The 24,553-nt window shown below is 25.2% G+C and overlaps 6 protein-coding genes across 16 annotated transcripts; 4 read left to right on the top strand and 2 right to left on the bottom strand.

Moving 5' to 3' along the window:
* Positions 1-2,108: 2,108 nt before the first annotated feature.
* Positions 2,109-5,955, top strand: LOC124948179 (PMS1 protein homolog 1-like). 2 transcript variants are annotated; one of them, XM_047491581.1, is made up of 12 exons: positions 2,109-2,320; positions 2,485-2,605; positions 2,694-2,858; positions 3,118-3,200; positions 3,323-3,439; positions 3,614-3,760; positions 3,860-4,329; positions 4,407-4,725; positions 4,803-4,917; positions 5,019-5,334; positions 5,500-5,641; positions 5,743-5,955. In XM_047491581.1, exons 1-12 carry the CDS (start codon positions 2,183-2,185, stop codon positions 5,833-5,835), a joined length of 2,226 nt encoding a protein of 741 aa, XP_047347537.1. In that variant the 5' UTR covers positions 2,109-2,182; the 3' UTR covers positions 5,836-5,955. The 2 variants fall into 2 exon arrangements, with proteins under 2 accessions (XP_047347537.1, XP_047347462.1); XM_047491506.1 differs by having other exon boundaries at positions 2,926-3,200.
* Positions 5,956-6,129: 174 nt separating this feature from the next.
* On the top strand, positions 6,130-10,155 carry LOC124949309 (leucine-zipper-like transcriptional regulator 1). Of its 5 annotated transcripts, none has more exons than XM_047494191.1 (11): positions 6,130-6,504; positions 6,734-7,042; positions 7,138-7,252; positions 7,317-7,483; positions 7,554-7,755; positions 7,820-8,179; positions 8,262-8,712; positions 8,770-8,907; positions 9,129-9,301; positions 9,386-9,510; positions 9,629-10,155. In XM_047494191.1, exons 1-10 carry the CDS (start codon positions 6,398-6,400, stop codon positions 9,503-9,505), a joined length of 2,142 nt encoding a protein of 713 aa, XP_047350147.1. In that variant the 5' UTR covers positions 6,130-6,397; the 3' UTR covers positions 9,506-9,510; positions 9,629-10,155. The 5 variants fall into 5 exon arrangements, 4 of the variants coding, with proteins under 4 accessions (XP_047350147.1, XP_047350166.1, XP_047350153.1 ...); XM_047494197.1 differs by having other exon boundaries at positions 6,131-6,504; positions 6,868-7,042; positions 8,770-8,948; positions 9,017-9,301; XM_047494186.1 differs by having other exon boundaries at positions 6,131-6,504; positions 8,770-8,948; positions 9,017-9,301.
* On the bottom strand, positions 8,118-11,824 carry LOC124949328 (ketohexokinase-like). Its single transcript, XM_047494224.1, has 5 exons — positions 11,605-11,824; positions 11,402-11,547; positions 11,006-11,330; positions 10,673-10,944; positions 8,118-10,601 (listed from the first exon to the last, which is right to left on the bottom strand). Exons 1-5 carry the CDS (start codon positions 11,605-11,607, stop codon positions 10,220-10,222), a joined length of 1,128 nt encoding a protein of 375 aa, XP_047350180.1. The 5' UTR covers positions 11,608-11,824; the 3' UTR covers positions 8,118-10,219.
* Positions 11,825-12,403: 579 nt separating this feature from the next.
* Positions 12,404-13,451, top strand: LOC124946405 (calcium load-activated calcium channel). 2 transcript variants are annotated; one of them, XM_047487061.1, is made up of 4 exons: positions 12,404-12,648; positions 12,766-12,843; positions 12,921-13,240; positions 13,322-13,451. In XM_047487061.1, the coding sequence occupies exons 1-4, from the start codon at positions 12,594-12,596 to the stop codon at positions 13,412-13,414; spliced, it is 546 nt and encodes a 181-aa protein (XP_047343017.1). In that variant the 5' UTR covers positions 12,404-12,593; the 3' UTR covers positions 13,415-13,451. The 2 variants fall into 2 exon arrangements, with proteins under 2 accessions (XP_047343017.1, XP_047343005.1); XM_047487049.1 differs by having other exon boundaries at positions 12,407-12,654.
* Positions 13,452-14,127: 676 nt separating this feature from the next.
* On the top strand, positions 14,128-20,048 carry LOC124955175 (symplekin). 2 transcript variants are annotated; one of them, XM_047509223.1, is made up of 16 exons: positions 14,128-14,463; positions 14,905-15,101; positions 15,224-15,457; positions 15,534-15,820; positions 15,905-16,134; positions 16,213-16,395; positions 16,485-16,930; positions 17,039-17,311; positions 17,413-17,596; positions 17,728-17,969; positions 18,041-18,219; positions 18,297-18,457; positions 18,548-18,683; positions 18,769-19,133; positions 19,220-19,297; positions 19,446-20,048. In XM_047509223.1, the coding sequence occupies exons 1-16, from the start codon at positions 14,410-14,412 to the stop codon at positions 19,530-19,532; spliced, it is 3,336 nt and encodes a 1,111-aa protein (XP_047365179.1). In that variant the 5' UTR covers positions 14,128-14,409; the 3' UTR covers positions 19,533-20,048. The 2 variants fall into 2 exon arrangements, with proteins under 2 accessions (XP_047365179.1, XP_047365188.1); XM_047509232.1 differs by having other exon boundaries at positions 14,189-14,206.
* A 1,411-nt stretch (positions 20,049-21,459) lies between these two features.
* On the bottom strand, positions 21,460-24,480 carry LOC124955191 (17-beta-hydroxysteroid dehydrogenase 13-like). Of its 4 annotated transcripts, none has more exons than XM_047509303.1 (8): positions 24,439-24,480; positions 23,701-23,869; positions 23,420-23,596; positions 23,196-23,345; positions 23,006-23,087; positions 22,755-22,920; positions 22,539-22,664; positions 21,460-22,206 (listed from the first exon to the last, which is right to left on the bottom strand). In XM_047509303.1, the coding sequence occupies exons 2-8, from the start codon at positions 23,842-23,844 to the stop codon at positions 22,140-22,142; spliced, it is 912 nt and encodes a 303-aa protein (XP_047365259.1). In that variant the 5' UTR covers positions 23,845-23,869; positions 24,439-24,480; the 3' UTR covers positions 21,460-22,139. The 4 variants fall into 4 exon arrangements, with proteins under 4 accessions (XP_047365259.1, XP_047365269.1, XP_047365250.1 ...); XM_047509313.1 differs by lacking the exon at positions 24,439-24,480 and adding an exon at positions 24,332-24,354; XM_047509294.1 differs by lacking the exon at positions 24,439-24,480 and adding an exon at positions 24,050-24,179.
* Positions 24,481-24,553: the final 73 nt, after the last annotated feature.

The following is a 24,553-nucleotide window of genomic DNA, read 5'->3' as shown; positions in this document are numbered from 1 at the left end:
TTAGATCTCCCTATTAGTTCAAATAATAGAGTTTCTAATATATAATAAATATTTAACGAAATAAAAACTAAGAATTAGTAACTAAAAACTGAACTTACACATCTGAGTACCATGTAACCTATAAAATATATGTATGCATCACGGAAATATGAAATTAATTAAATAAATTATCATCGTACAAATATTTTAAGTGAACTAATACAAGGAAATATATAAGATATTTAATAATGTATATTAGGAATATTTTATAAGTTTGAAACGATTTTATTTTTATACAAATATACTTCTTCAATTAACAAATATAGACTTCGAAAAAAATAATTACTTAGCATATAGAATTAATAAGAATCAATCAGCATAATTAAAGAATATCTTGCAAAGTAGGATAACAGAGGAAAAGAAACCATAAATAAGAAAATACCCTGCATATGATCCCGGAGTCTGTTTTAAATATATCGAACAGTTGGAGCAGCGAACGAGAAAATCAAACTAATTCAATACAAGATGTGATTATAGTTGTATATAGACGCCTACGTATACTTCGTGAAAATGCTCACAGCCTGCGTTGCTGACTTAAATGATCATATAGATGTTATGTATATCTATATGGTGAAAGGGTATATAAGAAAAAAAAAAGCTTATTTTATTTATATTTAAATGTAATTTATTTGAACGTTTTCTTTTTAATATCAATTTTGACCTATTTGTTCAATAATTTTTATATTTTTTCCCTAGAAAATAATTATAATTAAACTTCGAATAAAGGCGCACAATTTAATTATATATACGAAAAAATGATCGAATATAATTGGATTGATTCCTTATTTTTTTTTTTTTTTTTTTGTTATAGGTATTACAATTCTACTCAAAGAAATTGTCAAATTCATTTTACTTTTAAATTATTTTTATGTTTCATAATTTAACGATTGCACATGCATAAAAAAAAGAATTCTTGATATATAAATATATCGCATAAACCATACCAGTTCATCGTGTAATATATTTAGAAAAAGGTCGATAACACTCGATAGATACGTGGATGATATGCACGTTCTGAAATTCAAAGTGGCAATCCATGGATTTATCGCCACTACAATCTACAGCCTAACAAAAGGTACATCTATTTTTGGTTTAACTTATACGTGATTTTACTTTTGCGTGCATTTAGTACTTACAGGTCAATATTTTTTTCAGATACTTTCATAGAATTTCTTCTATTGTCAATGAAATGAAATTATTTCAAATATGTTAGAAGAAAATCTAAACTCTGTTAAAAAAAACCTAACTCTACTATGTAAATGCTTTGTTTTAATTCGTTATTGTTTTTTTTGTATAATCCGTACATTTTCTAAGATATCTCGAAAGTACATTTTATTGCACAATAAAGTTTAAGATAAATTTTTATTACCGGAAAGCAAAGAAAAGAAGACAAGTCGCTTGCTATAACAAGCAATAGTCCATTGACCATTTCCAAGTGTTTTCCATGAATAGTAAAATCAATATGTACATACGTAGAGTTCACGAACCCTTGTCCATAGCAACCACAAAAACTTCGATCTTCTAAACTTGATTCTCAACAATGGTTTCATGGAAATTTCTATCCAGAATGAAATATAATTACATAAGATCCGTATTATTTATGCAAATTAATCCATGTAAATCATGTATCCGTGATTTTTAACATTTATTACTTTCCTCTAGTAAGAGTACAATTTTTACACTATATGTATATTTCTATAGAAATTATATATAATACATAAGTATGTTTTTTACAATGTAAAATATATGTGAAATATTTTAAATTAGATAATAAATCTATTCTCCCGCCAAATTGCTTTAAAAATCATTATACCCATCTTTAACAATCCAAAATCCCCAGATATTCAAAATATTTTGATATAATTGATGTAATATACTTTTGTGAAAAATAAGTCACATAATCGATTAAAAGTCTTATTATTCTTTTCATTTTTCATTCCAAAATGGATCTATAATATTACAAAATTATTTTAATTGATTGCTTTAAGGACTATTATTGGTATATTTATTTATGTATTTATATCATTACAAATTATACAAATGCTTGACTATCTCTTGCATGACATCTTTCGTCTTATTTGATCAACACTGATTCCATGTCAAAATTTTAAATTAACAAAGCGAGAAAACAAGTCGTCCAAAAATGTCGATTACAAGCTTAGATGAAAATACAATAAGACTTGTAACTACTACACAAATTATAACATCCATATATAGTGCTGTCAAAGAATTAGCAGAAAATGCTTTTGATGCAAATGCAAAAAACATTGAAATTAATCTCGTACGTATTTAATTTTAATTTATATTGCTTTTTATATACACTTTGTTTACTTATGTGTGTATTTCATATATAAATATAACTAATTAAAACTTATGTCACAAAAAATGAATCAATTTTATATATCTATTTTAATTGTTTATTATAATGTTTTTAATTATTATTAGGTTGATAATGGCACATCACTAATAGAAGTAAAAGATGATGGGGATGGTATTTCAAAAGTAGATGCTTCGTATATGGCTTTACCATCCTGTACTTCTAAGATATCAAATTTTGCAGATTTAGGTAATATTTATTGTTATAAGACAGTTTAATTGCTATTTTATATGAATTCAGTTATTAATAATAACCATTTTTTATCTTATTTATATAGATATGCTAAAAACTTATGGATTTCGAGGTGAAGCATTAAATGCATTGTGTAGAATCAGTGATGTTGTTATTATGACAAGAACAGATAAGGATGAGGTAGGCAGATTGTATAATATGGATAACAATGGAAATATTATGACATCAGAATTATATCCAAGGGCCAGAGGTATTAAAAGTTTATATTAATAATTGCGTAATGAATTTTGTTTACTTTATATAATTTTTTATGTTAGGTACAACGGTTCAAATCAAACAAATGTTTAAACAATTACCAGTAAGAAGAAAATTAATTACTAACAAAAAAAAAGCAAACCAAGATATTAAATTAATAGAATGGCTACTTAAAAGTTTTGGAATATGTAATTACACAGTAAGAATTAGTTATAAAGTAAACAATAATGTCATATTTATAAAACCAAATCTAGATAGTATCAAAGAAGCAGCAGAACATGTGCTTGGGAGCAAAGTTATATGTAATATGAAGTGGATTACTTATGAAGAAACTGAGGTATATATAAAAATATGATTTTATACTACAAGAATAAGGAAATAGTCAATCAAGAATAAGGCATAGTCAATCAATTAAAATATAATAAGTAATATTGTACTACACTTTTTATGGTATTTTAGGCTACAATACAATTAATGATTCCTGATAAAGAAATACAGGATATAAACGAAATTTGTCAAACTAATCATTACATTTTTATCAATAATCGTCCTGTTAAATATAAAGACATTGAAAAGGTATGATTTTAATTGTATAAAGATTAATTAAGCTTTGTTAGACTTTTATATTACAATTTTTTTATTGGTACACATTACTTTCTCTATAAAATAAAATATTGCTGAAAAATAATATATCATATATATGTTATATTAAAAAAAATACTTGAAAGAATTTCGTTTTTTTATTATTAGGCAGTGAATGACATAATCTCAGAATACTTTAGTCATAAACTGTCAGTAAAAAAGAAACTAATATTTCTTGTACATATTTTGATGGATCCAATGGATGTTGATGTTAATTTAGAACCTAATAAAGATGCAGTACTTTTAAGAAATCAGGTATAATTTACAGATTGCATAAAAATTATAAAAATCATGGTACATATAATTATGGTACATATATTATGGTACATATATTAAAAACTATATATATTGTAGCAAATAATTCTTGATGCTATCAATCGACTTTTAACAAATTTTTATGGTATACAAAGGGAGGAACAGAAAAAAAAAAATTCTGATGAAATAAGTAATTATGATCAAGATTACTCATTGATAACTAACGAAAATATTTCAAAGACAGAATTACCTGTATATAAAAGACGCAAACTTTCACCTAATATGGATGAAAAAGAAATTAAAAAAACTATAAACAGAGAATCAGTTCCACAAAAGTTTAATAAGAATACAACTGAGGTATTGAAATACCAAATTATTGAAGACATACCCCAGTGTAAAAACACATTAAAGGATCCAATAGATCGTATAGATGGGAAGAATAATGTTTCTGAGGATGAATTACAAGTTATCGCAAATTATTTAAACACTACATTAGCTTCACATAATTCAAGTATACATAATATAGATACTAATTGTACAGATCGTAATCAACTTAAACATGATTATACGTTAGTATAAATATTATATAAAAAATAGTTTTTAAAAGGATATGCATTTAAAAACGAAATTTAAATATTACATTTAGTTTTAGCAACAATCCAATATATACCAATGATTCATTACTATATAATTTGAATTCGACTGATAAAAAAGTTAACATTCACCAGACTATAAATACATTAGATAATCAAATTGATATTTCAAATGAAAATATTAGTCAGTTACCTGTAGTAGACCTAGGTGAAGATTTTGAGTTTGATTTTATATTAAATGAAAGAAGTAATGTAAATACACATATTAATAAGACACACGATATACAAAATAATGAAAAGGATAATAACTTAAATGTAAAAGAAAAGAATTCATTGAAAACATGGAGTAAAGGACATGTAGAAGGTTTAAAGGTATATCTACTTTTTTTAATTCAACAAAAAATAAATGTGTATCATTTTACAACAAATATACTTTTATGTGATGATAGGGAGGTACAGATGTAAAACCATTTATCGATTGTACAAACCATATATCATTAAGTAATAATTCTTACAATATAAAGACAACATTTGCCAAATTTGCAAATGACATCAGATCAGAGAGTAAATATATTGCATCATTTTCCTTTTTATATTATTAATATCGTATTCTTTGTAATTTGTGTACTACAAGTAATTATAATAATTATAATAACTTTTTTTAGTAATAAAAGAAAATCCTAAACTATCAGCAGTAGAAGTTGCTCGTAAAATAACAGATATTTGGAAACATTTGCCATCTCAAGAACATGGCTATTATCAAGATCTTGTCCATGAAGAGAAAGCAAATAAAGAAAAAGTAAAAGAAGAAAAACTAAAACAGAAACTTGATGAAGGTGTTAAGAAAAATAAAAGACGATTTTTACGTATGCTTGAAAATATGAAAAACTTGAATACACCAAAATCAGAAAATCTAGCAATGAGAACTACAGTACCTTGGGATATGAATATAGAAAAAGTTACAAAAAATTTCCAAAATAGGTAAATTATAAGCATGAGAAATTATAATTATTAAATTGAATAAATATTTTATTACATTTAATATTATTAAATATTGAATTAATATTTAATCATATAACAATTAAATTCATATTTCAAGATTAATATTTTTATATCCAGAAAAATAACAATACTTTTATCTTTTAGGTGTGATTATAATAATACTCATCATGTAGTAGGATTAATTAGTGTAAATTTATGGATCATTAAAAATAGTGCACAGCTTTGGTTACTAGATATTTCTCATATTTTGAAAGGTTTAAATAGCACTGACTTAATCTTAGATAAGGTAATTTTCTAATTGTATTATTATATTTTTACAGATATTAATTTAATTTATTTTACTTCAATTTATAATTAACAACACTTTTAATGCTTGTGTACTTACAGATACAATCTCAAGATGTTGAAAAACTTTTTAAACAATGGATTTTAGAAAAAAAAAATATGTCAATGATATTTCCGATATACACATTAACATGAAATATATGCTTATTAAATTAAGATTTATATACACATATGTACATTTAACAAAAATTTAATATAATATTAGTACTTATTACATTAAGGTTTTATTTATTATAATAAAATATAAAATATTTTACTTACTGAAAAATAAATAAAATATATTTACTTTTGTATATTATTTTTCAAAAAATATATATTTAGACAAAACATTATCAAAGAAGTGACATAAAATTATTCTTATATGATAATTAATTATTTTTATTAGTTTTACGAATATTCTGTGTATGGATTATAATTATTGATTTCCCAATATCAATAATGTCAGCACGATCATTGCATGGCGCTTTAAGAGTTATTGACAATTCAGTACTAGTGTTAAAATATGTAGAAATATAAAATTATATTGTAGTTTTAAACATTATATTCTTTAAATAGAAAATTAATATAAAAGGAAGATTATATATAATAAGATTAATTAAATGTTTAATACAAATAAATAATAAGAAATTATTCTTGAAGAATATTTTAGGTTAAGTATGGTGTCGATATCATAAATTAATATCTTGAAAACATTAGAATGGATAATGTGATAACTGCAGAATGTTTGACACTTGATTTTGGACCTTTTGAAACTGTACATCGTTGGCAACGTATGCCTGAATGTGATGAATTTGTTGGTGCTAGGTAAATTTATTTTTAATAATCTATTAAAGGTTATCATTAAACTTTAATTAACAAAATAATATTTATGTAAATTAATTCTTTTGATATTTAATTGTAAATATTCATAAAAAATTAATATTATTCTCGTATTTATGTCAATTATGCAATTATAATTACATTTAACTTTTATATATTTATATATTTATATATTTATTCTTAAAATAATATATAACAAGATTTGATTTAACAGACGTAGTAAGCATACGGTTGTGGCATACAAAGATGCTATTTATGTATTTGGTGGTGATAATGGCTCAAGAATGTTAAATGATCTGTTACGCTTTGATGTAAAAGAAAAATCATGGGGTCGTGCATTTGCAACAGGAACTCCACCAGCACCACGTTATCATCACTCAGCAGTAGTACATGATGCTTCAATGTTTGTATTTGGTGGTTATACTGGAGATATACACTCAAATTCAAATCTTACCAATAAAAATGATCTTTTTGAATATCGTTTTTTAACTGGACAATGGACAGAATGGAAATTTATTGGGGTGTATGTTATTATAATTGTATTTTATATAATTGTATTCTAATAATTGTATTTTATAGTAATCTTTATAAATTTGATAAAAAAATATTCCATTGTAGAACACCTGTTGCGAGATCTGCACATGGTGCTGCTGTATATGACAATAAATTGTGGATTTTTGCTGGCTATGATGGAAATGCAAGACTTAATGACATGTGGACAATATCTTTGTTGGTAAGATTTATATTTAGAATGTGTTAATTATTTTCACTAGCTTGAGGAATGTGTATTTTTTTAGCCTGGTGATACACGCATTTGGGAGAAAGTAGCTCAGTCTGGCGATTGCCCTCCAACTTGTTGTAACTTTCCTGTTGCTGTAGCTCGTGAATCTATGTTTGTATTTAGTGGACAAAGTGGAGCCAAAATTACTAACAGTCTTTTTCAATTTCATTTTAGAGAAAGACGGTAAATAAATGTAACAATAAATAATATAAAATATAATACTTCACATTCATAATTATTCGATTTTTATTAGTTGGACCCGTATATCAACAGAACACATTCTTCGTGGTGCACCTCCACCACCTGCACGTAGATATGGTCACACAATGGTAAGCTTTGACAGGCATCTCTATGTTTTCGGTGGAGCAGCTGATTCAACTTTACCAAATGATCTTCACTGTTACGATCTGGATACACAAACTTGGAATATAGTACTACCATCTACTGACAGTCAGGTTTGCTTAAAAATTATTTTTTATTATATTTACTATTATATCATAATTATTATTACTATTATAGGTACCATCTGGTCGTCTTTTTCATGCTGCAGCAGTGATTGGAGAAGCCATGTTTATTTTTGGTGGTACAGTTGATAACAATGTACGTTCTGGAGAAACGTACAGGTTTCAATTTTCTTCCTACCCTAAGTGCACTCTTCATGATGATTTTGGAAGACTGTTAAATGCTCGTTTATTCTGTGATGTAGAATTTGTAGTAGGTGAAGGCGATACAAAAATACCAGCACACATAGCTATGGTTGCAGCTCGTTCTCAATTTTTAAGAGCTCGCATTAGGCAAGCGCATGAAAAAAGAGAAAAACATTTGGAAGAAGTTTTAGGTTCTGCAGATGTACCAGTTAAAGATTTACCTTTATTAGAGGTATATTTTAAATAACTATCAATTTAGAGGAAAAAAAATCAATTTTTTTATGAAACATGACAATAAAATGTTATTTTTGTAGGTAAAATTAAAAGATGCTGTTCCAGAAGCTTTTGAAATGGTATTAAATTATATCTACACGGATCGTATTGATCCTACAAAAAGATTTGAGGATACATCAAATAGTCGATTTGATGATCCTTTAAGCAATGGCATCGTCCTTCTTATGATGGATGTTTATCGTCTTGCAGTTCAATTTAATATGAAACGTTTAGAACAATTATGTGTGCATTATTTAGAAGCAACTATAAGTCATGCAAACGTATTGGAAGCCTTACATAATGCTGCACATTTAAAGTTATACTTCATTAAAGAATTTTGTCTTAGTTTTATAGTAAAGGAAAGTAATTACAATCAAATCGTTATGAGTCAAGAATTTGAGACATTGGATCAACCATTAATGGTAGAAATTATTAGAAGACGACAAGTGCCACAAACGAGAAACTTTTCAAAACAATACGAATCTGGTACAGGTATGTTTCATTGAAATTAATTTCGAATATTTTTCAATAATAATTTATTTTTATTAGGAACAACTTTAGAGCAAGATATGGAGGCATTTTTAATAAGTATTGGTAAAGAATTCTGTGATATAATTTTGATGTTGGATGGTGTGCCTATACCAGCACACAAAGCTGTTCTCGCAGCACGATGCAGTTATTTTGAAGGCATGTTTCGCTCTTTCATGCCTGAAAATAATATTGTTAATGTGGGTAATAAATTTACTATTAAATCTATATAATATAGTTTATTTGTAATATTAATAATTTGTTACAGATACAAATTGGCGAGATGATTCCATCAGCAGAATCATTTGCTTCTTTAATGAGATACATTTATTATGCAGATGTTTCAATGCCCCCTGAAGATTCTTTGTATTTATTTACAGCTCCAGTTTTTTATGGTTTTACAAATAATCGGTTACAAGCATTTTGCAAACAAAATCTTGAAATGAATGTTACTTTTGAAAATGTTATACAAATTTTAGAAGCTGCAGATAGAATGCAAGCTAGTGACATTAAAAAGTATGCATTAAATCTTATAGTACATCATTTCAGTAAGGTAATTTATAATCATTTAAATAATGAATGCTATTATTACATATATAAATTTTATTATCCAACATATATTATTTATATTCATAAGGTTGCAAGACTACCAAGATTGAAGCAATTGAGCAGAGAATTATTGCTGGATATATTAGAAGCATTGGCAGATAAGCACAGCGAAGCAAGAACGTGTCAAGATATGACAAATGATTGCTGATAAATGTAAGAGTTAAATCAGTATTTATATAATTCATATATACATTTGCTTCTAACCTTTCAAGATAAATATATAGTTTATTATAAGTAATCAGGTATATTTACCATTGTTTATTATTTTCAGGATTCTAATTAACACATTTTATATATAATATATATAAAGATTATATGTTAGTATTGTATTGTATCAAATTGTACTGCTGTTCATAATTGACAAAGATTCCACTCAAAGATAACTGTGTACAAGTAATTTTATCCATTTAAAGAATCATCATATAATTTAACAATATAATTCAACATTTTTATATACCTGTATAATTATATGTTTATATCATTATAGGATAATGTACAAATTTATAATAATTTATTAATTTTGGAATATTATAAAATTATTTACAAATAATGTTCTCATATCAAATCATTATATTTCTAAAATATCAGTTATTATTATGATATTTATGATAAAATATTGTATAAGATTAACATGATAGCGTCTAAAAGACAGGCACAACATCTTCGGATCCCCTGGTGCTATTCTTTTCTCCTAGATTTAATATTACAGAACCCTACATTATGTATCAAATATCAAATATTACATATAAAAATGCTCAATACGTTTAATTACTAAAATAAATCTGTATGATTAATATATATTGCGCTAAAAATAGTATTATATTTAAGATGAAATCGATCCTTTTTTTCTAAATATATAAATTTATTCGAATTTTGTAAATATCTTATCAAGACCATCATAACCTTTCATTCCTATTTTGGTACCAGCAACATGACAAGCAAAGGTTATAGCTGCCTGTAGAATATTTTGATCAATAAATTCTGTTTGACTAAATTTTGAATTTTCAATATCATGTTTCTTTGACTGACTTTTTTTAACAGGACTGTTTGAAGAACCTTTGTCTTTATTTTTAGCAGAAATTTTTACTTTGTTCAAATAATGTATAACCCCTGCATTAAATGTATCCCCAGCACCAAGACTGTCTATTATTTTTTGTGGTGGAAAAGCTGGTGATTGTACTGTAACTCCATCCGAAATACATGCCATTGCACCTCTATCACTCCAAGCACAAATAATAATTGTTCTAAAAAAATATGTTAAAAGATACATACTATATTTCATATAATTATAAATTTAATTTTTTATTTCTTATACCCTGGTTTAGTTTTTGCACTGATATTTTTCAATGTTTCACTCATATTGTTATATCCTCTACTTCTTGCAAAGTCTTTTGATATAAATACTATATCGACATAAGATAATAAATCTAATAATTCAGGTATAGATTTTTCTATCTCCAGACTAATAGTAATAGTCATATTCCATTTATTACTTTTTTCTATATTTTGCTTATCTGATAATCTCATAGACTTATTGTAGCTTTCTATATTTTGCATCATAGATAATACTTCTGTTATATTTCTGCCCTGAAGAAAAATAGTGATTAAAACTATTAAAAATATTGATCAAAGTTAATTATGTTCCTACTTCAAAATGGATCCAACTGTAGTTCTGCAATTTCAGTTGCATAAAATCTTTTAATGTCAATTCTGGTAGATCCAGATTATAATGTAAAATTGTACGAGTTCCAGTACTTAAACTTAGTATAACTGTTGATACAGGACATCCAACACCTTTGATCTCAGGACAATGTGAAAAATCAATATTATATTTTTTCATGTCATTTTGTAAGAAATTAGTATATTCTTCTGCACTAAATACTCCTAAGAATTCACACAAATTTCCTAACAAAGAAAGAACAGTGCATGTATTTGAACTATTTCCACCTCTTTGCTGTTTATATTCAACAGACCTAAAAACTTTTATTCGATCAGTAATAATAAAATTAACGAATATTTTGTTATGTTGTAAATTAACACATACTTTTGTTCACAATCCTCAAGAGGATAATATTTACATGTTTGTACTATATCAACACAGCTTAATCCAACAGTTAAAATTTTTGTATTACTGAACTCCATTGAAGAAGAGTACCAATAATCTTCTTGTAGAAATTTGGAATTATATTGCTATAACACGAACTTTAAATAATAAAATAGTAAATACAAAATCTATCAAATAATCACCATTAAAGATGATAAACAAGTTGAAGTTCGTATTTTACTAATCTTTCCAAATTACGTTTAATTTATATATTCAGATAAATCGCCCAGCATATTTCATAAAAATAACCATTTTTTTGCATTATCTGAATATATTATGTAAATATGGTGTAAATAAATCAGTGAATATTAGTAGAATCACTTTATCATGTAATTTATCATGAGTGATAAAAATATGACTTAATGTACGATAATATTAAGTACTTATATAGAATTTTAAATTCTTAAAATCATATTTCTTAGATAAAATATTTTTACAATATTAATAAAGTAATTTAGCAATATTTACATATAAATTAACTTCGATTATAATAAATACACATTAATATTTTATTTAGATGATTGTATATGTATATATGTTATGATATAAATATGTTATAATGTGCTATAATAATATGAGTATAAGAATGTGTTATTTAATATAATAAATTATTTATTGTAATGATGAAGAAAATATTCTCAATTATGCGATTGGAAAATTAAATGAAATAGTCTTTTATGTATTGGCTGTGAATTATCTCAAGTATCTAAGATCTTAGTATCAGAAACAATTTCATTGGTTGCTATTGCGTAAAGAGGAATATTTGTTCGATTTTACAGGATTAAATTATTTGTTAAATAATAAGTTATAATTTATTTTAAATTTAGATTTTATATTAAGTTTTTATTTTAAATGAATGGAAAAATATAATTTTTTCTTTCTTTACAATTAGAGGAAAAAATTAATAAAATCACACAACCTAGTTTATTTTAGGGCCATCTAGATTTTTTCCGACATATTGCTGATGATTACTACAATCATGCATACCATACATACGTACATATATGTAGAGTAATAATTCGATAAATATATATTCAATATTTGTTTCATATAAAACAATAGTTTTCTTTCGATTGTATTGAATCATTTATATAAATTATTTGAATTAGAAAATTTATTTGTATTTAATAATATGTGGGCAGATACTATTTTAATTGTTTTCATTAGTGTATGTACAGCATTATTAGGTGAAGGTAACTTTAAACCATACAATAAATTTTAATTTTTCGAATGATGTTGTAATTGAAGTAGTTTACTTGGTTTAGTTATGATCATAAATATTATTTTTGCTCTTATATTTCCAGGATTAACATGGTTGATGGTGTATAGAACTGAAAAATATCAGAAATTAAAAGCAGAAGTAGAAAAACAGAGTAAAAAATGTATGATGTCAAATTGTTTAATATAATGAAAATATATGATTTTTAATGTTATAATATAACCTTTATCTTATTTTTAGTGGAAAAAAGAAAAGAAGCTCATGGCGATTCATTAGATAAACAACAAAAAAAGAAAATAGAACGTGAAGAAGAAAGGCTAAAAAATAATAATAGAGATTTATCACTTGTAAAAATGAAATCTATGTTTGCAATTGGATTTGCATTTACTGCCCTTTTGAGTATGTTTAATAGTATATTTGATGGCAGAGTAGTAGCAAAATTGCCATTTGTACCAATAAGTTGGATACAAGGTTTATCACATAGGAATCTACCAGGCGATGATTATACAGAGTGTTCTTTTATATTTCTGTATATACTTTGTACCATGAGCATTAGACAAGTATATATAAACAGTTGTACAAGTATATCTAATGTCAAATATTTGATATTTAAAAATTTAACATTTATATTTTAATTTTAGAATATTCAAAAAATGCTCGGCTTTGCTCCTTCAAGAACAGCTAGCAAACAAAGTGGTAGTATCTTCGGACCGCCACCTCAACAATTTAAATAATTTTAAATTATAAAAAAATAAATACATTTGTATATTATTTGGTATTAGTTATTTCAAACTATTTCAGCACATTAAAACTATTCAAGCATAATATTAATAATTAAAATAATCAAATTTTACATTATAGACTAAGTGTATAGTATATATAGAAAAGTACTTACCATACTATTAAAACTGACTTATCAAAACATTAATTACAAAGTTATTAGGAAGATACAATTGATTATTTAATGTAATTTAGCTGTAGAAAACACAAAAAAGAAAAATATCAGCTATTAGATTATTTATCAATATTTAATTATATTCAATACTAAAAAGAAAAATTGTTTACGATCATTGCAACGTTATGTTATAAATATTTCTAAATGTACATATAATAAGATTAAATTATTTGATCATGTAATAGTATCTTAATTAATTGCCTTAATGCTAGAATATTTTAAAATGAACGTAATTAATAATTAAATAAAGTCCAAGTTATGTAAAAATAAAAATTACTTTCTGAATGAATAATAATATTTTATTTTAGTTTATTATTATTATTTATTGCATTTATTGTTAATTTTATAATTTTTAACGTGGAATTTTGAAAAGTTCATTAAAAATTTTAATTTAAAATATCAACGAGATAATTGGTTATCTTTTGCCGCTTAATTGGTAATATCCAATCACTGCAAACATATCTCTATTTTTCTGCTAATAGTAAGGATTCAGTATAATTCTCAAGATGGCAGAAACAGCGAATTTTTAGTAGACTGAGAACTACGTTGTTGTTTATTTATCATATATATGGTACAATATATAAGTAACGTTATAATCTACGAAAAAATATTTTTTTGTAAATATAAGCAAAAATGTTTTATTTTTAAACAATATAGTCTGTGCAACATTAGTGTCCTTATGTGTATTTTTCTTTGCGATCTTAGAAAATAATTTTTTTACATCAAAATTTTAGAAAAAAACTTTTTTTTATTTTCGAATTATTTACAAATAAGATGGATCCACGAATACATAGGAGATTAGAGTCAGAAAAAGGGCCAGGCGATTTGGTTAGTAGTATAACCTCACATTTTAATTCAGTATTGAATATGTATATGCATGTTGACAATTGTATACATTATTATACTTGCATTCAATGTTATATAGATTTTTATGAATTAGACTATTTATATATTTTTTATAATATTGATATTTTGCAATATAAGAAAAATAAAATTTTATTGTAGTTATATAGTTATATAGTTTATAATTATGTTTCAAAACTATTTTTTTCAGTACAAAATGTATGTTTATTTTTATCTTTGCCAAATTCATACAATATATATTATTATATTACTTTTTATTGAGTTATTTGGTCCATTGTATTTTAATGGAATTTATAATATTATCAACATATAATAGTAAACAAAGTCTTATCAACTTTACTTGGTGAATATACTATTATGTGATGAAATAATAATTTAACTTATAAAAAATCTATGAATTTTCAGATTGTTGAATGGTTAAATGAAGCTTCTACGTGCCTTGCTATAGATGTAAAAGTTTCTAATTTATGTAAAGTCCAAGAAATTTTATTTAACAAGGAACCACAATTACTTCCATTGTATTTGGATGAAACCATACAATTTTCTTTAGATAGAATTGCTGAGGTTAGAAAGACAGTTACAGGGTTTATTGAGGAAGCAGGGTAATTGTTATTGCTATTTTTTTATAATATTTTGTTAAATATATTTTTATTAAATTAATTGATAACTAGCTTTTATATTATATATCTACATATCTAAGCCAAATACTAAATATAAATTATAGGGTAAAACAACCAGAAACAATACCACGAATAGTTCCAGTATTATTAAGACTTGTCTCTGATAAAGCACCTTTAGTAGCTAAAAGAGCTCTTCGAGCTAGTGGGAGAATTCTCAGAGCAGCTTTAAAATGGATTTCTTATGCAGCCGTAATAACACCAGAAATGGAAATGGCATGGACTCAACTTAGTTCTCTAAAAGTTCAAATTATTAATATGATAGATAGTGATAATGATGGGTAAGCATTCTGAATAGATATAAATAAGGATGCAAATAAATTTATAAAGTTATAATTAAAAAATATTGCATTACAGTATTAGGACACAAGCAGTAAAATTTTTGGAGGGAGTTGTTTTGATTCAAACTTATCCAGATGCAGATGCTCCAAAAAAACCAGATGATTTCTCTCTTGAAGATATTCCATTAACATTAAAAATAGCTCGTAGACGGAAATTAGAAGAAGAAGCGAATCATGTAATGGATTTACTTATTAAATTTCATGGATCTCCACATGTCAGTAGTGTCAATTTAATGACATGTATGGGTTCTTTGGCCTTAATTGCTAAAATTAGACCACAATTTATGTCTAGTGTAATTCAAGGTAATTGAATATGTTGATTTAATAAAGTAATAAAAATAAGACTAGGAAAAAGAAATATAAAGTAAATTAGGCATATTTTATCAGCTTTACAGAAATTACAACATGATTTACCTCCTACCTTGTCTGATTCTCAAGTCACAAGTGTACAGAAGCAATTAAAACTTACTCTGCTTGGATTAATGAAACATCCATCTGGTATAGAATTTGCTTCAACTATTGCTAAGTTATTAGCTCAGCTTGGTGCCAAAGAACAGGAAATTATCAAAGCTTATCCTAAGCCAGAAGATGTCAGACGCATTAAAAAACGTCAACAAGTAAATTAAATTTTAATTGAATATAATATTTAAATTAATATAATATTTAAACATTTTCCTATTGTTATTGTTACATAGGAAGCAGTTGCAATTGCTGCTAAGCGTGCAAAATTTGATACTCCTTTAATACTTGAAGAAACTGAAGCAGTAGTAAGTCCAGTTCCAGTACCAAAATTACCTGAATTAATTGAACTCTCTGAAAGTTTTATAGCAGAAAGATTAAGTGTAGAAATAGCCACAGAATTAGTAATGGATAGTATGGTATGTAAATTTTTATGTAACAAAGTATATTATAATGTATTCAATATAAAGTAATTGAAATATTATAATGTATTCAATATTTTTAATAGGCATGGGTTCCAGATACTATGACAACTATTTTTCAAAGAGAATATCAACCAACTTCAACAACAGATATAAATGTACAATGTCAAACGATTGCAAAACTTTTAGCTGCACAAATTAAACAAGCAAAGGCAAAGAAAAGTAAAAAAGATGCCAAAGATGAGGATGCTGTAATGGAAGATTTGATAAAAAATCCAACCATTAGCGTAGCCGAAGCAAAACGAGAACGAAAACGTGAAAAAGATAGAGAAAAGGAAAAAGAGGCAAAAGCATCATTAGAAGCACATGAAAAATCGCTTGCCAAAGCAAGGAATCGTTTGAAATCTTTAAAATTATCAGAAGTTACAAAACCACTTACTAAAGAAGGAAAGGAAACGATGCTATTAATGGCAGTTAACAGAATTCTGATTGCAGAAAAAGTTGCAGTTCTTGGTGGTGTTTCTGCTGTAAGGTATAATAATTAATAATATTAATATGAAGAAATTAATATTAAGAACAAATAAAAAGTATCAAAAGTAAAACAATACGATATATAATAAAATATTAATTAATGTTGTAGGTCAAAAATCTTAACAACTTTAGCAGCAACTTTTAATCCATATATTAAAGAAGCAGTACTACATTATATTACAGATGATATGAGAAATCGTCTAGATTTAGCTTTAGGCTGGTTGTATGAAGAATATGCCTTATTACAAGGTTTTCAAAGGCGAACAACATTAAGTACAAAACCACAAGAAGCACCACATCAAGCCTACAATTTCTTGTTATGTACTTTAGTTTCTGCAATAGACTTAATTCAAGGAAAAGATCGCGACACTTTATTATATAGGTAATATTTGTTTACTTATTATATGCTAATTTTGTTATGTTATATAATATTATATTTGTCTATTAAAATCGAACATAATCATAAAATCAATATCGTAATAGATTGTATTTAGAAGCTCCTTTAATTACGGAAGATGCAGTGGAGGCTTTGAAGATGGTTTCTTCAGACGAAACAAGAGGTCTTGCACCATTGCAACTATTAAAAGAAATGGTTATCAGAAGACCTACAAAGCAATTAGTTTTTTTGAATGTTCTGTTATGTCATACAGGACACGAAAATAACGCGGTATGTTGTTTTTATAATATTACTATAAATATTTTATGATATTATTTTATGATACTACTATAAAATGTAGCGTTATTAGCTGATTTATTTCTAGAAATTATATTATATGATATTATTCTTTGTTTTAATAGATAAGAGAGGCAGCAATACAATTGGTTTGTCAATTATATGGCCGACCCGAATTAAGCAAACTTATAGAAGAATATGCAGTTCTTTATTTAGGCTTTTTACGTTTGCAAACTCCTCCTGAAATAGTTTTTGGTCAAGATAGAGGAAGACCTCAAATAGAAAACCAATGGACAGAATCCACTACTAGAGCTTGCCTAGGATTATATCTTGCTTTATTAAGTGAACATCAAGATCTTATTCATGAGTTAGTTCTCTCATGTTTTCTAAAATTTTTATATGAAATCAAAATAAAAAATGTAATATTTATTTCATTAGGTTAGCAAGAGTTTATACATCAATGGGAGCTGATGTAAAACGCATGGTTCTCAGATTAGTTGAAGGACCTGTAAGGTCGTTAGGAATGGGTAGTCCACAATTACTTGCACTTGTTGAAAATTGTCCAAAAGGTGCAGAAACTTTGGTCACTAGAATTATACATATCCTTACAGAAAAATGTGAGTAAATTGAAAGTTTGATCTACCCCATGATTTATAATGATTTATAATATTATAATATATTATTTTATATGCAGCTATTCCAAGTGCGGAATTAGTAGCAAGAGTACGAGAATTATATCAGACAAGAGTATCAGATGTAAGATTTCTAATACCCGTTTTAAATGGTTTGACCAAAAAAGAAGTTATTGCTGCTCTTCCCAAGTTAATAAAATTGAATCCTATTGTTGTTAAAGAAGTAAATATCTTTTTCTCGAAGTTAATTCATGAATAATTTTTAGTCAATGCTAGTATATCAAATGTATAAAATTTATCTGTATTTGTATAGGTATTTAATAGACTTCTAGGTACACACAACAATGATAGTGGTGTACCACATACATCTCCAATTACGCCTGCAGAATTATTGATAGCTTTACACAATATTGATCCTAGCAAAGCAGAATTGAAAACTATTATAAAAGGTTTATTATTTTATTAATTCATTATATTAGTTAAAATAATTAATATTTTCTTCTTTATTTAATCATAAATTAAATTACTTTACAGCAACTTCTTTATGCTTTGCGGAAAATCAAGTTTACACACAAGAAACTGTTGCCGTCGTAATACAACATCTAATGGAAATGACGCCCTTACCAACGCTATTAATGCGTACTGTTATACAGAGTTTAGCTCTTTATCCTAGACTTAGTGGATTTGTTATGAATATTCTTCAGCGTTTGATACTTAAACAAGTATGGAAACAACCCAAAGTTTGGGAAGGTTTCGTTAAATGCTGTGAACGTACAAAGCCACAAAGTTTTGCTGTTATTTTACAGTTACCTCCAGCACAATTAGCTGAAGCATTAAAAATGGCTCCAAATTTAAGAGCACCTTTGCTAGCTCATGTTGAAGCATTTGCTGAAAATCAGGTAATTTTTAGTAATTTGCATATAATACTAATATTTTCTTTTATATCTATTAGTATTTGTTATTAATTATATGTATATTATTACAGAAGGCACACATTCCACAATCCATAATGGACGTTATACAAGGCAAATCACTATGTGATATGCATGATGAATTTGATATTGTAAATATTTTTTTATTATAACTATAGAAATCTCTGATACATTTTACTTTAATATTTATTTAATTTAATAATTAAAAATAGCTTGATTTACTATAAAAATAATTATTATAATAATTTAAATATTTTATATTTAAAATTTTATTTACAGGCACCTCCTGGTGATTATCCATCCGAACAAAAAACAGATACAACAGAAACAGATTTATCAGAACCAGCTCCCCCTGGTTTAGACTAGCATAAATTTATTTCAATTTTGGGATCTGAAGCATCCTCATTTAAGTATCTCAATTTTAATGAATTCTCATTATAAACTATAATTTATTTTCATCGTAAATACTTCAAATATGATATCTTTTTATAATATGATATCAATACTCTTTTATTCAGGAAGAGTTCTATAATTGTTTCATAATAGACCGTATAAATTTATCTGTCAAGAAAAATGCACTTTATTTGTGTTCATAATATTGTGCTATGTTGATATTTTACGTACGTAAAATACTTAATATTTTATAAAATTTTTCATATTTATCATACATATATGACATAAAACAAATCGATGTATATTACTTAGTAAATGACGTCTGTTAATAAGAACGTACTCTTGGAAAAGTGCTCTATATCTTTTATAGACAACGTCCGTATATAAATATAATACTAGAAAAGTTGAAATTCGTAATCATACCACTGTAATATGAAAGTTATTTTATAAAAACTACAAATTAGAAGAATATAAATTTTATGAAGTTTTTTCAGAGAGTTTATTTACTTTTGTAAGTAATTTAAAGAGGTTTCATATTATTAACACTATTTTTGATTGCAGACACTATAAATAATTTGTCATCCTTTTTATCATCGTACTTTTGATATATATACATTCGTTTTAATTTATTTTTTTAATTTATCTTATTAAACACATTATTCGAAAGGTTTTCTTTCATACTGTTTGTTTTAGACAAATGAAAAAAAAACAGTTATTATTGTCAAATTCTTATGTTAAAATGTATATTATGTTTATCCTTTTATTCTCTAATAAGAATATATGAGAGTTCCTACATAAAAGCTATTAATTATAACTAGTATAATTGCATTTGTATAAAATCTTACTGTTTTTTTAGTAATAATCAGTATATAATTTTTTAATGTTTTAATGCTATTTTTTTTTTTTTAATAAATTAAATATACGAAAGTTAAAGCAAATACGAATTTCAAAGTAATTAAAATATTGTAAAATTTATAAAATCGAATTGAAAATTGAAAAAGATAAAGAAGAAGAAATAAAATTTTGTATATAAAATATATTTCTTAGGTTCATTTTTTCAATATTATTTTATTTCTAATAAAATTTAACTTATTAATAAACAAAAACCGATTACTATTATCTAAACAGTCTTTATTATTTTTTGCAATAAACAAAGATGAAACTAGATTAAGAGAACCAGATCCAATAACCTTGACATGTTATCAAGGTTACTGTCTTAAGAAACAATCTAAGTTTCAGTTTAGCTGAATCGTAATTATAAATTTTAAACTGCAGCAATAAATACTACAAGCAAATTCGAAGACATTGAAGACGGAGAAAATCTTATAAATTAAAAATGAGCTTATTTCATGGTACTTTATTCGCGAAAGACCATATTTTATGGATAGCCTTTTATCTTTTTATTATTTTATCTCTTCATTCATTACTATCAACAGCTACTAATACAATAAGTTATTGACTAACAATAACAAATTGATGGACATAGAATCGTTGTTAAAATAGACGAAGCAAAATTAGGAAAAAAGAAAATATAATAAAGGTTATGTTCTTAAAGAACAACAGCTTTTCGGAAGAATAAAATAAGATAGTGACAAATTATTTATTGTTTCCGTATATGATCCTAAAGGTATACTTTAATTCTTGTTATAACTCGCTATATAGTGTTAAGATTCATTATTTATTTTTAGAGAATATATATAGCGAAAAATAATTTACCTTACGAACACAAATGTTAATCGCAAAAAAAATTTAATTGATACCATTATAAACATCCAGGTATAAAATATAGAACACTTGTGGCGTGAAATGAGAGCGACAATATCATATTATGGTACACGTATATACATAACATTATAAAATATTGTAAAATTTATATTTAAAAAATATAATAAGTTCAACGGACATATAAATGATTTTATTGTATTGGTAATAACCATATTCATTATAATAGATATTTATAATAAAAGTTTTTCTATTATATTATAAAAATGTATTAATTTTTGAATGCAATTCTCGTTCCGTTTCGAGTAAAAGTCATAAATAAAATAAATATTCGAAAATTTTCCTCGAAATTCGATAATTTCTCAAAATAATATTTTGACGTATATATGTATGATATATTTTTCACCTCTAGAGTATAAATTGCATCAAAATTGCATCTTTTTCGTATATGGAGAGAAGTGGAGCCTTACCCACGTTCAATCATTCAATTTATTACATATAAATTAATGAATGTTAAGAGTATATTTTATAAAATGTACATAGTATTTGAAAATTACACAAAAATCATGTAAATTTTTTAGTTAATAAACTTTTGATAAACAACGAATGGCTAAGATCTTTTGATTGTTACTCAGAATAGTTATCTTGACATGTCATGGCTAAGATTATTCAGACTGGTTTCCCTAATCTAAAATGTTACTCCTAAATGAATATAAATTCAACAATATATTTATGATGTATGTAAAATTAAAATAATAGAATGATGAAATATATCTATAACCTATTCGTTTATATTGACAACAAAAAAACAAGTAAAATGCCATGATATGTTGCAACAATATACTCAATATTCTTATATCATCCAAAATCAACTCCAGTATCTAATAGGTCTCTCAACATGAAAGAAGCCTTCTTGGGTAACATTCTATAAATAAGAACATAACATTTTTTTAATACACATATATATGAACCGTTCATAGGTCAAAGCAATTAATTCCACTTTTAGAATTTTTTAAATTTTAGTGCCAAAGAACTTCATTGATATTTAACTTTTTATACTTAATAAAATTCCTTAATAATGTATACAACTTTATCAATTTGCTCTACTTATTGTTTTGTGGAGTTAATCAATTTGCCAAAAAAGCAATTCATATAAAAATAATATTATTAGTATATAATATTAAAATTTTACTATATGATATTAAATAATATATATAAAAAAGAAATATATATATATAATGAATATTCACAAGTTACCTAAGTAAAAATCCAATATATAATAGATATCCTGGTACACTAAATTCTGTATAATTTTTACGAACGCCATCCAAAATTTTTTTGGCTGCTTCTGAAGCAACCATTGTTCCGAAATAACTAGGTATCCTGTAATAGAAAGAAAAGAAAATTATATATCTTTTAAAATTTATTTTTCATTAGAATATCAAAATAATGTAAAATTAAAAACAAACATACCTAAATCGAATATCTTTAACTAGTTCTGCTCTAACAATGAATGGGTATACATGAACTAAGGTAATAATAATATTACTATTAGAGTGCCTTAATTCTGTATGTAAAGATTCTGCTAAACCTTGAACTGCAAATTGTGCAGCAGATAAAGGAACATTTCCTTTACCACCTGTAAAACCAGAAAATTCTACTATAGATGACAATTTATTATACAAATTTTTATACAAATTTTATAAATATAATGTCTGTTATACCAGAAAGTCCTGCTACAGAAGACAATGTTACAATGTGTCCTCGGCCTGCTCGTTGCATACTTGGCAACACTGAATCTAATAACTAAAATATGAATTATACAATCTTTTAATTATATTATATATAATAATTTAACTTATAGAAAATAATATCTATATAAACAATGAATCAAGTATAGTTATTGTTATTTACCCAAAAATGACTAAGAACTGAAACATTAATGGTTTTTCTTATTTCTGGTGGTTCTCTTATTAAAGTATGTGAGCTAGGAAAGCCACAACAATGAAACAGCATTGTGATTTCACCTATTTCTAAGATAATTTTAGTTACTGTAGCAGTTACCTGTAAAAATATATGTATTGTAAAGACATAGTTTAACCATAAATGCATTATTATGTATAGAAAATCTTATGTACTTGATCTTCGTTTGTCACATCACAAATATATGGTTTTGCATTGCCTGATAGTTTTATAACGCATTGTACAGTGGCATTACAATTTTCTGGATTGATATCGACACAAGCAATAATCACACCTAATTGACTTAATTGAACAGCTATTTCTTTGCCTATTCCTCTTCCAGCTCCAATAACCTAAATTATTAGACATGATATTTACTATTGTAATCTTGTATAAATTTATAAATATCTGTTATAAATGATAGATATTTAGAAGCATATTTTATAAATATCATTACCATTGCTACTTCTCCATTAAGACTTTTTAATGATGGTGGATTAAAAGTTCGATAAAAAGCAACCAACATTGAACAACAAATCTCTATTAATAGGATTATGAGATCTAATATAAGAACAAGCAATGAATATAATCTGAGGAACATATTTGTTGTAGTTTTTAAACTTTTCCTATAAATGCAAAATTTTTATTACTTCATGTTGAATTGAAATTTTATTTGTAAATATTTTTATATTTATAAATATATTAAATAAAATATATTAGAAATATAAAATATATTATAAATATAAAAGATTTAGTATAATGTGGAAATGAAATTAAAGTTATATTCATTATATCGAAAACTATACCCTATATAGAAGAATTAATTTAACTTCATTCTGATAACATATCACTTTATGAATTAACTTTTCATTATTATATCGCGATTATTTAAGTTTGAAATCTTTCTATTTGTATCATACATAACCTGAATATTAAGATAAGTAGAAATAATTATTGATATGATAATTTGTTGTGCTTGTTACTCGTATACAATTTCTAATATATATGAATAAATCGTAATAACTGATATGTGTTTGATTATATGTTAAATATACAAATAAATATAATAAATTAAATAGCATATGAACCATTTCGGTTATTCAATGGAATATACATTTGTCTTTATTATATATATACATAATCACTGACAATATGTAATAAATATTATCTGATAGGATCAATTAATATTACTTACTTTTATTATGCGTTTTGAATAATCAAAATTAATTATTAAATTTATAATGCTTATTTATTTGTAAGTTGATTTAAATTATTATTTAATTTAATATTGTAATTTCGTTGTTTTATTC

Source organism: Vespa velutina, chromosome 1 (genome assembly GCF_912470025.1).
Source record: "Vespa velutina chromosome 1, iVesVel2.1, whole genome shotgun sequence".
Lineage (NCBI taxonomy): Eukaryota > Metazoa > Arthropoda > Insecta > Hymenoptera > Vespidae > Vespa > Vespa velutina.
The sequence above is the reverse complement of the archived record's forward strand: the minus strand, read 5'-3'. Positions and strand labels throughout refer to the sequence as shown.

Coding starts and splice junctions, on each gene's coding strand:
- LOC124948179 (XM_047491506.1), top strand. CDS start 2,183: ATGTCGATTACAAGCTTAGATGAAAATACAATAAGACTTGTAACTACT. Junction 2,321..2,484: donor AAAACATTGAAATTAATCTC/GTACGTATTTAA, acceptor AATTATTATTAG/GTTGATAATGGCACATCACT. Junction 2,859..2,925: donor ATTATATCCAAGGGCCAGAG/GTATTAAAAGTT, acceptor TTTTTATGTTAG/GTACAACGGTTCAAATCAAA.
- LOC124949309 (XM_047494186.1), top strand. CDS start 6,398: ATGGATAATGTGATAACTGCAGAATGTTTGACACTTGATTTTGGACCT. Junction 6,505..6,733: donor GATGAATTTGTTGGTGCTAG/GTAAATTTATTT, acceptor TTGATTTAACAG/ACGTAGTAAGCATACGGTTG. Junction 7,253..7,316: donor TGTGGACAATATCTTTGTTG/GTAAGATTTATA, acceptor GTATTTTTTTAG/CCTGGTGATACACGCATTTG.
- LOC124949328 (XM_047494224.1), bottom strand. Junction 10,945..11,005: donor ACAGTTGGATCCATTTTGAA/GTAGGAACATAA, acceptor ATTTTTCTTCAG/GGCAGAAATATAACAGAAGT. Junction 10,602..10,672: donor AGTGCAAAAACTAAACCAGG/GTATAAGAAATA, acceptor ATATTTTTTTAG/AACAATTATTATTTGTGCTT.
- LOC124946405 (XM_047487049.1), top strand. CDS start 12,594: ATGTGGGCAGATACTATTTTAATTGTTTTCATTAGTGTATGTACAGCA. Junction 12,844..12,920: donor AGAAAAACAGAGTAAAAAAT/GTATGATGTCAA, acceptor TCTTATTTTTAG/TGGAAAAAAGAAAAGAAGCT. Junction 13,241..13,321: donor GTACCATGAGCATTAGACAA/GTATATATAAAC, acceptor TTTTAATTTTAG/AATATTCAAAAAATGCTCGG.
- LOC124955175 (XM_047509223.1), top strand. CDS start 14,410: ATGGATCCACGAATACATAGGAGATTAGAGTCAGAAAAAGGGCCAGGC. Junction 15,821..15,904: donor TATGTCTAGTGTAATTCAAG/GTAATTGAATAT, acceptor ATATTTTATCAG/CTTTACAGAAATTACAACAT. Junction 16,135..16,212: donor GCATTAAAAAACGTCAACAA/GTAAATTAAATT, acceptor ATTGTTACATAG/GAAGCAGTTGCAATTGCTGC.
- LOC124955191 (XM_047509285.1), bottom strand. Junction 23,088..23,195: donor CAGTTCTTAGTCATTTTTGG/GTAAATAACAAT, acceptor TTCATATTTTAG/TTATTAGATTCAGTGTTGCC. Junction 22,207..22,538: donor TATATTGGATTTTTACTTAG/GTAACTTGTGAA, acceptor TCTTATTTATAG/AATGTTACCCAAGAAGGCTT.